Raw genomic sequence first — 12723 nt, forward strand, 5'->3', positions numbered from 1 at the left:
AGTTTTATTATGTCAATTGAAATTTGTCAAATAAAGATCATTATAATTATTCTAGTGAAAATCAAAAATTTATTTAAAGAATGACGAAGAGGATGACTTGACAGCTCACTAGTATTCTCTGGTTAGTAGGCAATTTGTTACTGAGGGTACACTGGCAAGCTCAGAGTGTTACATACACAATTAAACGCAAAACTCCAGCTGGACCATTGGAGATCGTTCCAGCCTCAGCAGATGCACAGTTTGATTTAAAGCAAGACTTACTGAATATGAGTGAGTACTAAGTTTATCTGAGGACAGGAGTGGAAAAAAGGCAAAAACTTTCACAAGATACACTAATATGAAAAATATTAAGAAATGTACATTTATGTACTTGGCTCCTCTGGCCCTATGGCTTCACAATCCATACCACACCTGCAAAGCAGTTCTCCTTTAAGGTTTGTGTCCCCAGATGCCAATCTTCTCCTCTTGTGTTCTGAGCAGGATTTCTGCTAACTGCTGAGTATGTGGGACTCACTTTCCCTGGGAAAAGAAATGCTGTTATGGGTTAAAAACAGTGTATCACTTGGTTTGTTCCCATTTCTTTGTCACCCTCCTGCTTTGTTACACTTTCAGATGTGTAGAATGCTTACACTATATCTGGCATCTTTCTCATCTCAGGGTGAGAAATGATGTTGATTAGTTTCTGTGACATTTTGAGGAAAACAGATGTTTGGAAGAAACACGAACACCAGAGACAATACAGAAAATAACAAAATGTGGCAAACAGAAGAGAAAGTATCATTGGTAGAGAAATATGGATGGGAAATGCTGTTCAGCCTGATGTGGTGTGAGGATGTGAACACATATAGTCTGCGTCAGCCACAACAAAATTTTTTAGTGACTTTAAAATAATAATGATTTGAAATTAAACTATTTTATAAGGAATTTACTATTGCTTGTGGGCAAAGGTAGTATTAGGTATATACTATTGTTTGTGAGGCAAAGGTAATATTAGGTCAGGATAAAAGGAAGTAATGAATTAATGAAAGGTTACTGGGTTTACTTCCATAAAAGGAAGTAATGAATTAATGAAAGGTTACTGGGATATAGAAGGGAAGCAGAAGTAAAAGGAAGTAATGAATTAATGAAAGGTTACTGGGTTTACTTCCATAAAAGGAAGTAATGAATTAATGAAAGGTTACTGGGATATAGAAGGGAAGCAGAAGAGAAGAAACAGTTGGTGCTGATTTGTTGAGGCAAGAGCGATGGGTACCAATGGGAGGAATCAGAGTGAAAAAAGTGTGGCATATGCTTGAAGGGTGTGACTAGAAAGATGAAAGCAATATTGGAATCTCCAAGAATAACTAACTCATTCGAGTTGTTACCAGAAGGCCCGCATAGATTGATAACTAGAATATAAAATTCAGTGTGCAGCATAACAAAATAGTTATCTAATAAAGGCAGTCAGGTATGGTGAGAATAATTCATTATTTTTCATCTTATTTCAGGCGCTCTGAAACATTTATGTGTATTACAGGTTCTGTTTCTTCACAACAACCAGTTAAAAAACCTTGGCAAAACAGTGAAGGGATTGAAAGGAATGATAAACTTGCAGACCCTGAGCAATACCTTGTTTTTATTTTGCAGAACAGTGAGCAGTAGTTTTTTAGTGTTTCTTAATCAGGATGTTTCTTCTCTGTTTCTGCATCATTTGCCAATAGCTTTTGAAGCTAATTATAATTTTTAGCCAAATTTGACAGAAGAGATCTATCTGTAAGACATGAAAATTCCACAGAGAGTACCTCAACTAAGAAAAAGCTGCCAAATGAGTTCAGAAGTTAACTCCTTTTGGCTGCTGGCTAGCCAGTCTGCTGGATGAGTAGCTTGGAGGCAGTCAAAGCAGTTTAGTGCTGCCTTTTTGTCAGAGCAAATGGGAGCATGAGATTATCATAGAGGTGGAGTTGAGAAATGGGTGTTATTACTGTTGAGATTATGCACGATAGGTTATAGAACCCAGACTTCTGTCTCATTAATTCTGTTGCTCACAGCACTTACTTTCTGCATCTTTTTGGCAGATTGGGGATTTCTAGAGTCTAAGAATAAATACACTTTAGATATTATTATATATTTAGATATATACTGTAAGTATAACAGTATCTGTTAAGTAGCATACAGGCTGGAAATAAAAATAGCATAGCGTCTGAAGTTTCAAATGAAGTTATACAAGAGAGTGTTGGCTCTGCTAAATTACAGCATAAGAAGGAGCCTCCAGGGAAAGTAGGATTATATGCTGTAAACCTATTGAAAGTGAAAATGTAAGCAGTCTTTTTCCATGGTTCCTGAAAGAACGTCATCATAGGTCATGTCAAATGCTCAATACTTTGAGAAAATGGGAGGCAAGTTTAGTGATGCAGTTAATGGAGGTGAATGTCATGAAGCCATACCTCCTTATGCATTCAGAAAACTGAATGTCTGATTGCAGGAAAGGAAAATATGGCTTGAAAAGTAAACTTAGTCTATTTGAGAACGCATTGTTTGAAGTGATATGGGGAAGTTTGGACAGACATCCATGTATGAATGGTGCAGTCACTTGGATTTAATGTTATAGCCCTACAAATTAATAGGGAGCTTCAACAAGTAACAGGGAGTTTGTCATATTCGTTGCAACCATTTATGGGAAATAAAGACAAATAGGAGATAAAGTGCCGCCAAGTTACTGTTAATGGCAGTTACAAAGGCATAGTGAAAATTGCACATTGGACTGGTCACGGCCATAGAAAAGCAAGTGTTTGAGAACTATCAAACAGTACATAGAATGTCCCAGTCTACTCTGATTTAAAAAAAAAAAAAAAAATAGAAATGGTTCTTTTGTTTAAAGATCTGAGAGTAAACACATAGTATTAACTTTACAGCCCTTCCCTCTGACCTTTTTAGTCAGGAAAAAACCTGTCAACGTGTTTGTTTCTAAGAGATTTCATAATAATGAGTTCTCAAATTAGCAGGACTCTATTGGTTTAATACAATATGCTTTCATATTTGAAGCAAATTACAGCAGTAAATTAACAAGATAAATTTTAAGTCATATGCTATGTAGCATATCACTGTATCATTAATATGCTTACTTGCAATATTAAGCGTGAAATAGGTACAGAACTTGCACTGTGTGCCTTTGAAAACAGCTGCACCCATAAATCACCTCTGTAGAACAAAAACTGTTTTGAGGATGGAAGAGTTCTCACTGTTGTGAGTGGTTTGTTTTTTTTTTTACTGCTGGACATTGCGATAAAACAAAAAAAAAGCACTTGCTGGCCTTCAGCAGAGCTTCTGCTTGCATAATACAGTTTATTCTTTTGTAGCTCTTGGGGACATTAGAACTATTAAAATGGAGCTGTCTAATACACTGTTATTGTTCACTTCAGAAGTAGCATCCAGCTGCTAAAATGTTGCATTTCTCTTCCTTAAGGCTCTCTTGTGACTTTAGGCACTGCCCTGCGCTGGATTTGTAGCAGGATACCATTCTTCATCAGGCATTTAGGGAAGACACTCAGCTTCTAAAGATTTACTGGATGGAATGCTCACAACTGCAGCCTTTTGGGAGCTAGGGAGGGTTTCTTTCTGGGCTCACCCTGTGCTCACATCCCCCTTTTGGAATCCAAGAGTTTTGTTATGTACTCTGTAAATTGCCTCAAGTGATTTATTGCCCACAGCTGATAACATCTTGCTGCTAGACCTCAGAAAACTTTTTGTTCTTTACTGTTTTTCTACCACAGTAGTTCCTTTCTGCCCCTTGTGGGATAGGCACACTGTTTTCCTACACTCCAAACAGAGAAAACAGGCAGAACTGTGGAGGAAGAAAACATTATATCTTATGTGTGGAAGTAAAATTTCATGACCTTGACAAGAAAGTAGATAGCAGAGCCAAGAATTGATCCCAGGTGTTTTGTAAAATAAGACTGACTTGATATGTACAATGCTTGGATTTATTATAAGAACAAGCAGTAGAAAAAAATCAGATACTCCAAAATAAACCTACAAATCATGCTTTATGTAGAATCCAGGTTCAGAAGTACTTAGTATCAACCCCGGTTTGTGCCTTGGAAAAATCTTGAATCTTCATTCCATCCCTCTATCAAACATACCTGCTTTGGGAAACATTTTCCTCTCTGGAGTGCTATCACATACTTTCTTGACTCAAGGACAGACATATATGCCTAATATTCTTTCTGATCAACGCTTCCTAGAAAAAAATAGGTTTGTATTACTTTGTTGGGTAAAAATTAACTTTCTTTTGCTGCCACCTTGTGGGTCTCTCACTACTAAGTACAGTGATTTTTTAAAAGTCTGGTAAAGAATTAAAATATGTGAAGTTCTCTGAAACATGAGCAGGTGTTTTCTGTGGAGGAGATACCAACTGCCCATTCCAGCCTTACTGCACCCTCAAAATAACTGCTAAATGCCATCAAGCACTAAGCCCTCTTCAGAAGTCATACTTACCCTGAAGAACATGAAATAATACCTTGTAGTTTACAAGTCTGTGTGGAATGTTTACAGACATTTTTCTTTCTTCTGGTACCTCTTACATGCTTCTGTAGTATCATCTTTCTCTCCCAAACTGCTAAATTTACCTATAACAGGATTTTTTACCCTAGAGTGAATATGAGTCACAGCCTCTCCTCAAAAAGAGAAAACCAGACCAGTGCAGACCTTGGTAGAAGTCAAAATTATTAATTTAAGATTTTTCATTCCCTGCTCTGATTTCAAGGTGGCAGCCTCCTGATTATTTTTACTGTCTCAGACAAACAGCATTTGTATAAGAAGAAAAATAGCATTATTATGTTTTTCATGTAGGAAAAAAATCCCCCACCCAACACACTTTGTTTGTTTGTTTGCTGATCTGGGATTGAGCAGTTTCTATTTTAATCAACATTAGATCATTTATGAAACAAACTGATCTGGCATGTCAGCTGGGCTAATGTTCCACATCTGGCAAAGCAGCAGCACAGGATTGATACCTGTCTCTGCCTTGCAAAGGTTTGGTTATTCAGGTGATGGGAATGTATTTTAGTGAAGTTCCTAACAGGTGTTTGGAGCTTCGTACCTCAAGTCCCCGTGGAAGTTAGGACACAGGTTCTGAGGAACTTAGGCCCTTTTAAACATTTTACTCTTGAAGTTTCTTGATTTTTCAAACTCATCTCTCAAAACATCAGGAGACTGGGTATTTACATTGCATATTGTGTCTGTGGCACGAAAACTTTGTATCATCTATGATGAAGCCTTAGGTGACCTAGGGCTCCCCCGGTTTTAATAACTCCCCTTACAAATTTTGTGTCTTATCTTTAAACTGTCACACCTAAAAGACTACTGTTATTTAAAATAGGTATCACCTAACAATACGTAAGACAATCAAAGGCAAACACTTAGTGGTTTTGTCTCTATATCATAAAAAAATAGAAAAAAACCCGCCTTCAAAGGTTTGAAGTACATGATGGCACCTCTACTCAGTTCTTGCCTGTGGGACTTTGCATACTCTGAAGTAAGCCAATGCTTGCAGTCCATGTTTAGTTGAGGAATTCTGCATATGTAAAGAGACTCTGCTTTGTTTACCCAGTGCAAGAACAATTTGATAATGCTTTGTACAAATTTTTTTGGCTAAAAGAGTGATCTTTAATTTTCCTACCTTGTGAAGTTAGTTGTTTTTCTTTTGCTGGATTTGGGTTTTTCTGACGTTGCTTGTTTTTTTCTGTACACATTTCGCAGACCTATTCCATAACTCACTGGCACAAGACCCAGGCTACTGGCTTTATGTGATACATCTCCTTCCTTTCAGTACAGCTCCTTGACAGGAAGTGTAAGGATTGCTTTCCTTTTCTCCCAAAGCATTGGCAGTTGCTTTTGATTTTAATCAGTTTGGAAGAATAGGTGAATTAATCTTGCCTGTTCTTTTGCATGCTTTTATTGATATAGTAAAAGATCTAGAGAACAAATACCAATTTGTTTTTTGCAAGATTTGTCAAGGTAATAGGATTTTCACAGCATAAACAGTTTACTTTGCCAAATGCTTTTGATTTATGCCTTTTTAAATTGTGCATGTTTGTCTTTTTGTCTTGTATCTTGGTCTGTATAGTTCTGGGTAAAAGATAAAAGCCTGTGCTTAGAAACATGTACCTACATTTGTGCATTCAAACTGGTATATGCACATTGGTGAGCAAGTTTACTTAGATATGGGTAATATCCTCAGCTATCTATGTGTTTCTGTACAGTTTAAATATTTATATCACATTTCTCGGTGAGGTTCGTGCTGACCAAGTTTTCAAGTATGTCTTCATAAATCACTAAGAGATTTTTCACAGTTTGTCTACTGTAAATTTTAGGGGGAGAAGGGGGGGGGAATGTGTTAAGAACAGCCAGATGATAAATCAGACAATCCATAAACATGCCTCAGTGGACCCAGAAAATCGTCTTTGGTGATTTTTGTCTCTGGTGTTTGGAAAGCTGTGTGACTGGCAGGAGGACTGAAAATTACTGGAGAGCTCTGAGAAACAGAGCTCTGTTGATTCCTACCCCAGTACTATCTTATAAGAAAGTAGCAAGAAAAAACAGTGTCATCCTGAAAGCCTGCTCCCAAGTCTCTAAGAGTCAGAATGCAGGACTTGAGCAAGGCAGCCCCAGGACATGGCAGGTGCTGGCAGGTTGTGTAGCTTTGTTGTGAAGGAAAGCTGGTGGATGGACCACAGCTGCTGGATCTGACCGCGTGGCCATTTGCTTCCACATTCATTTTGCACTGGTACCTCCATCAGTCTCTTGCATATCTGATGATGTGTTAGACCTGTTCTTAGCATGTCTGTCAGACTGTTTTACTAATGATTGTTTTTGGCTAGGGAGTGAAGACTGAAGCTTAATGTGTTGGAAAATGTGTGTTGCATTTACAGCTCTAGAAACACTTCCGTAAAACTTCCTGGACTTAACCTTCTAAATACACTTATACTGTAATAAGTCCTGCATTAAGACTTGTGGCATTAATTTGCATCAGACTGTACCTTGGACTTTCTATTTAGTGAGCTATTTCTCTAACATTACAAAGCTTCTTCCCCATCTGTGGAACATTACCACAGCATAGTCCTGGCCGTCTCCTTTACTCAAGACATGTGCTCACGCTTCTGTTACCTCCAGGCATGACTACTGCAGTTCCTTCCTAATTGGTCCCCTAGACACCATGACTTCAGAACTTCCCTGAATTCAGAATGCTTCTGCCAGAGTTACTTGTTCTAAACCTTTAGCTCACTTCTGTTCCATAGCTAAAGTACTGCATTAGTATGCAGTTTATATCGTTGAAATTAACATCGCTAACTTGACTTAAAGCTTTCAAACTCTTTATTAAAAATTAAAAATATTACTGAATTAAATGCAAAACAAGAAAGTTTGAAGGTTTTATTTTAATTGCACTCCAACAGTTTTCTCTGTAAACAAACAATGGAACTGAACTGGCCTTGACATGGGACTTGTTTTTGCTATTTATAACAAAGCTTCCAAATCTTTACTGACTTCTGCAGTAGATCTCATTTAAATGGTATGAAAAGTCTTGCTTTCTAGTTTCTTGGTTTAAAACTTCTGATCCTACTGCACTCAAAAGAAGAAACTTCATTTTATTGGATAGGGTTTCACCCTAAAGCCTTAGGAAGTATTAGCCCATGTTCCAATTTTGAATTGTTGTGAAATTACGTAGATTTACATTGCTATTGTTACAACAGTCTGCACAAAAAAAAAAAGTGAGTTGCCTTCTGCATGCAGATGAATAGTGCCAGCTTTTTCAGCTGGTAAGGGAAATAAAATGTTTATGTATGTCCCTTTTAACAGCAGTTACACAAAGAGAAAGGGAGTTGGCACTTCATCTTTATCACTACCAAAGGTCTGGTGTCATGCAGTCCATAGCTTTTGGGAAGAGAGTAGATACACCCCTGGAGACTACAGCGGAATCTAGGAGATGCACTCAGCCAGCCAGAAGAGTGATGATGCCCTCAGGTATTTATACTAACATAAAGAAAAGCATACATATTTAGGTGACTGGAATTAGAAAAGGTTCTTCTTCATCTGATAAAAAGTTGTTTGTTCTAGTAATAAAGTACAAATGAATCAGGAACTCAACCAATTTCTTTTAGGAAGTAAGCAGTAGTACCAGCAATAGGCAGCAAATGAATCCATCTACTATGAGTATTGTAGCAAATGAGTTCTACTCTCTCGAATTACAGAGTTGTCTTTGAAGGTAGCTGAACAAGCAAAATTTCACTATTTTTCCCATCGTGCGTCTTGTGTTTACTTTTTTTTAGTTCAGAGCATCTCGATACACTTCTAGGCTGAGCCTCAGTGACCAGCATCACAGAGTTCTGATGCCCCCTAGTGCTTTTGTAAAATAATCTCTTGAAGAAAGCTATTTCCTTCTAAACAGCGGTTTTAATTTTACATTTCTTGACTGGTTTTGTAAGCAGATTCCTTTTTATGCTTTCCAAGATTGAGACTATATTAATGGTGTCTTATAATAGCATATAAAGTAATTTTTAAAATTCTTAAAATATTTGGATCTGAAAGACAGCATGATCCTGGCACAAGAAAGTAGGTGAATACCACCTGGAACCTTGTGACTTGTACCACAGGAGATACCCGGAACAAACCCTGCAATCCCATACAATCTTACCTGCTATCATGATGTTTTAAAGATAAGAAAACAGTATTGCGCATGGATGACATTTTAACCAGTAGTGTAGATGAAGTCTGGAACAGTAACAAAATACCTGCTTTTTTTTTTTTTTTTTTAATTTATATCTCACAATAATAAACCTGAGAAAAGTGGATTTAACAGTAGTTTTGAGAAGGCTGGGAAAAAAAAGATAGTTTAATCATATTGAATAATTGGCTTATTTTGCTGGTAATTTTCAGCGTAGGCATACAATTGTCTTTATCTCTACCATGCCATCCTTCATGTATATAGACAGTGTCATCATCTTTCTGTGAAAGTACAACAACAACAACAAAAAAGAGGCATGGAAATGTATGTTTATGGGAAATAAACCACAAGGACTACATACACTTAAAAAGAAACCCTTACAGATACTTGTTTCCATAGCAATTTAATTAAATATGATCTTGAACATTTCACATCATCTGCTAGGTTTTGGTTCATTTGAACAAGTACTTTAGGAGTAGGATGTCCTAAAGTCATAGCAGTCATAATTCTCAGCTAATGGAAATGCTGTACAGCCATTAATGTCTTCATTTGAACTTTTTGTTACAGGTTCTGAATTTGGAAATCAGAGAAATAAGTAAGTGAATGTTTGGATTTTTTTCTTTTGCATCTCTGAAGTTTTATTTAATTTCCTTCTCTTGTGCCTAAAAAATACCCTCACCAGAGGATACAGCCAGGAAAAATGAGCTTTTGAACAAATTTACGGGCTTCATATGTAACATAGTTGCAACTGTATACTGTTGTGATCAGACAACCTACCCACTGCTGTCTGAAATTTAATATCGAAAGGTATTGCACATTTGGAAATGGGTATATAAAAATGCTATTTATTTATAAGATCAAATGCTGAACACAGGAAAAAGCATGCTTTAAGTATTAGAACATTAGAATAGCTGTTCTATATTATGGCCCAGAAAACTTTCTCCTGACTGGCTGTTCAACATACATACTCTCTGGAAAATATTAGGACTTACAGAATGAAACATTTTTAGACTTTACTTGATGTTACATGTATTCTGTTCAGTTTCAAAACCCTAGAAATAAATGTAAAACTCATCTCTGTGTCTGGATTGAAGCAGCATAAATGTTGCATTTTAATGTGATGACATTTTAGATGCTATGTTTATAAAAATTCAGATATCAGGCTTGGGTTTACATTCTAGATTTACATGTGAAAATATCTGAAACATTTATTAAAGGAAATAATAAAGCCTACATGGGATGATACTCTTTAACAATTTAATTTTATATTGCTGTTCACTTTGAGTACAGCTCTTTACAGTCAAGCTATTTAATGTTTAAAAATTGTTTCCTGCTTCCAGTTGAGTTAGTTGTCCTTATTGATAGAATGGGTATACAGCTTCCTCTCCATCTTACTTAAGCAGATGCTTAGGCTTTTGTCATGGCAGAGTGTTAACACTCGGTGGAGATGGTTTATATTAGTTATGTGTTACTACAGGTACATCTTTAAGAAATAAGTTCTTATAAGATCGGGTTTTAATATTGCATCATCTGAGTGAAAAGTGTTTGGTCTAACATGGAGTCCTTCTCAATTCTGCACTGATACTGTGCATTTGCCACTTTTTTTTCTCCCAGACTGCAGCTGTGGCAGGATACAGGAACAACACAAGCTCACTGTCACGGATTCAGAGCTTGGAGAAATAATATTTGCATCATGGATAGTTGAAAGATCCATCGTGAAATAAAAGTGCATTTGCATTAATGGATATCATATTGCTATGATGTAATAAAATTAGTTTTATGATTTCTGTTGAATCAGAGCATTAAAAGTGTACAGCAATTTCTTTCTTGGGGGGGGGGGGGGGGGGGAGAAAGCAGTGAAAACAAAATAGCATTTTTAAGTCTACTATAAATGCATTTTAAATAATTAATAGCATGATTTTTTATCCCCTTAGAATACTGTGATTCTGACCTTTTCTTATTTTGTTTTGCTTTCTTAAATCTGGTAAAAGAAGGAAACCTTCTGAAAATGTAACGTTTTCAGATCCTCACAGTTAGGGTCACCATGACTTCTACCTTCACTTTCTACACAGGGAGCATGTAATAAATTAGCTCCAAAGTAGTTCAGAAGCATTCAGAAAATGCACATTTTCTTTGTTCTTTTTGCAGAGAACCATTTGAGAACCCTGAAGATGCCGTTTTACTTCGGGCAATGGCAAGATCTGTAATGGAATTTTCCTATGTTGACTGGAACAATGTAGCCACCTCTCAAGAAAGACGGCTTGAAAACAAAGCAGCAGCAGAAGCCTGTAAGAAGCTGACAGTCCGATTTAGATGAGTGTTTGCTTCCTGAAGAAGAAAAAGTTATGCCTTTCTCCAGAGTGGAGATAAGCCCCTTAAGTAAGTTACTGTCTCTATAAAACAAGTACATTAAAACATGCACCTAATTAAATGAACTTCCAGCAAAAGAAGTATTAGTGTAACATTCCTTTTATCATCAGATGTGTAATACAGAGAGGGGAGAAATTAAGAAAATGAATGATAGTGCAGGTTGCTTGAAACGATATTCTTACCATACTTTTATTACCAGAAATTATTAAAGCTAAACTGCAAGTTAATTTTTAAGAAACTAAGGATAAATAATTCCGTTCTCTGGAGTTTCTACAGAAGAATTAGACTTACCGTGTTCACTAGCAGCAATTTGTCCTCCTCCATTAACATATATAAGAAAGCAACCATTAAGATATTCTCATTTCTGAGAGGGATTAAAGTATCAATTTGTGTGCTGCATGAATGCACTCAAAGCTCTCAGTTTTATGAGGAGACTCAGTACAGTGGAAATATGATCTCCTAAGAGTGCTTATACCTGGCACCCAATACTCTCCTAGGGTACAGGCCTGTGCTTGCTGGTCCCTTTAAGAGAGCCAGGGCTTGCCATACAGAGTGTGTTGCTCTGAGGCTGCTGATAGGTTTTAACACTCTTCTATAACCACATGGGTCATACTGTGCTGTAGCACTACACCTGTCACTTTTGGCTTCTAAAGCTTACCATCCCTAGGGAAGCTACTGGGAGACGTGCATGGAGATGGAAAACAATGCATTTCCTCATATCTTTCTCCCTCCATTCTGCCAAAGACCTAGAGTCAATGCTATGTAAGGTATCAAAGCCTTTCTTCAGCCTGTGGTTTGTCTTCCGAGTTCCTTCTTTCTTCCCTGAATTAGCACAGGACAGTCTATGTTGGCAGGGATCTCTGGAGTTTTATCTAGGCCAACCTTCCTCTTGAAAGCAGGTCTGAGATTAGGTTATCCAGTGCCCTCAAGGGGAGTTGAGTATTTCTAGTGCAGGAGGTACCACCGCTTCTTGTCAATCTCTTTCAGTGTTTAATTGCACTCCAGAACATTCTTCTTACATTTATATGTAATTTCACATGCAAAGACTTGGGCCTATTGGCTAATCTGCCACTGTGCATGCCCCATCTTCTCTACAACTACCTCTAGGTGATCAGATCTCCCTGAGTCTTCTTTTCTATGGGCTGAGCAAACCAAATTCCTCCAACCCTCTTACCACCACAGTGGCAGGATCTCTCTTGTTATTTAATGTCTCTCTTGAACTCAGCTGATGAAAACAGGACATCTTTGACCTACTGTCTGTACTATACTTCTGTCTTTGCTGATGCATGGCATCCTTTACCTTTGGTGCTGCCAGGGCAGACTGTTAGCTCCAGGTGAGCTTATTGCTCACAGGGGCACCCAGGCCCTTTTCAGCACATCCCAGGCTGCTTGGGATTAACTCCATCCCAGATACAGAACTTTGTCTTTGTTAAAGCTTATAACTCCTTTCACCTTTTTGATATTAGAGTCCTTTCTTTTTGATTTCAACTTCCCTATTTTTCTTGCTTAAAGTTCCGTGCATTTTGTAAATGCCATTAAATTAGACTCATCTTTGAGGTTTAAAAGCAGTAACTGTTAAAGAATTTTACCATGCCTTGTAATCTTTTTGAGCATATAGATGGGCTCAAAGAAGACAATGAGTTATTTTATATGTA

At 37.2% G+C, this 12723-nt stretch overlaps 1 protein-coding gene across 1 annotated transcript; it reads left to right on the forward strand.

Annotated features, from left to right (window-relative positions):
• Window positions 1-1483: 1483 nt before the first annotated feature.
• On the forward strand, window positions 1484-11148 carry LRRC72 (leucine rich repeat containing 72; the record flags this gene model as incomplete). The annotated part of the gene is given in 6 exon segments (XM_057406228.1): window positions 1484-1601; window positions 5737-5801; window positions 5803-5827; window positions 7834-7998; window positions 9266-9293; window positions 10847-11148. Coding segments are annotated over 6 exon segments (570 nt in total), but the record flags the coding sequence as incomplete, so codon positions are not given.
• Window positions 11149-12723: the final 1575 nt, after the last annotated feature.

The sequence above is a fragment of the Pezoporus wallicus genome, unplaced genomic scaffold (assembly GCF_028554395.1).
Source record: "Pezoporus wallicus isolate ANWC-B61680 ecotype Strahan unplaced genomic scaffold, APGP_CSIRO_Pwel_v1 contig_5879, whole genome shotgun sequence".
NCBI lineage: Eukaryota > Metazoa > Chordata > Aves > Psittaciformes > Psittacidae > Pezoporus > Pezoporus wallicus.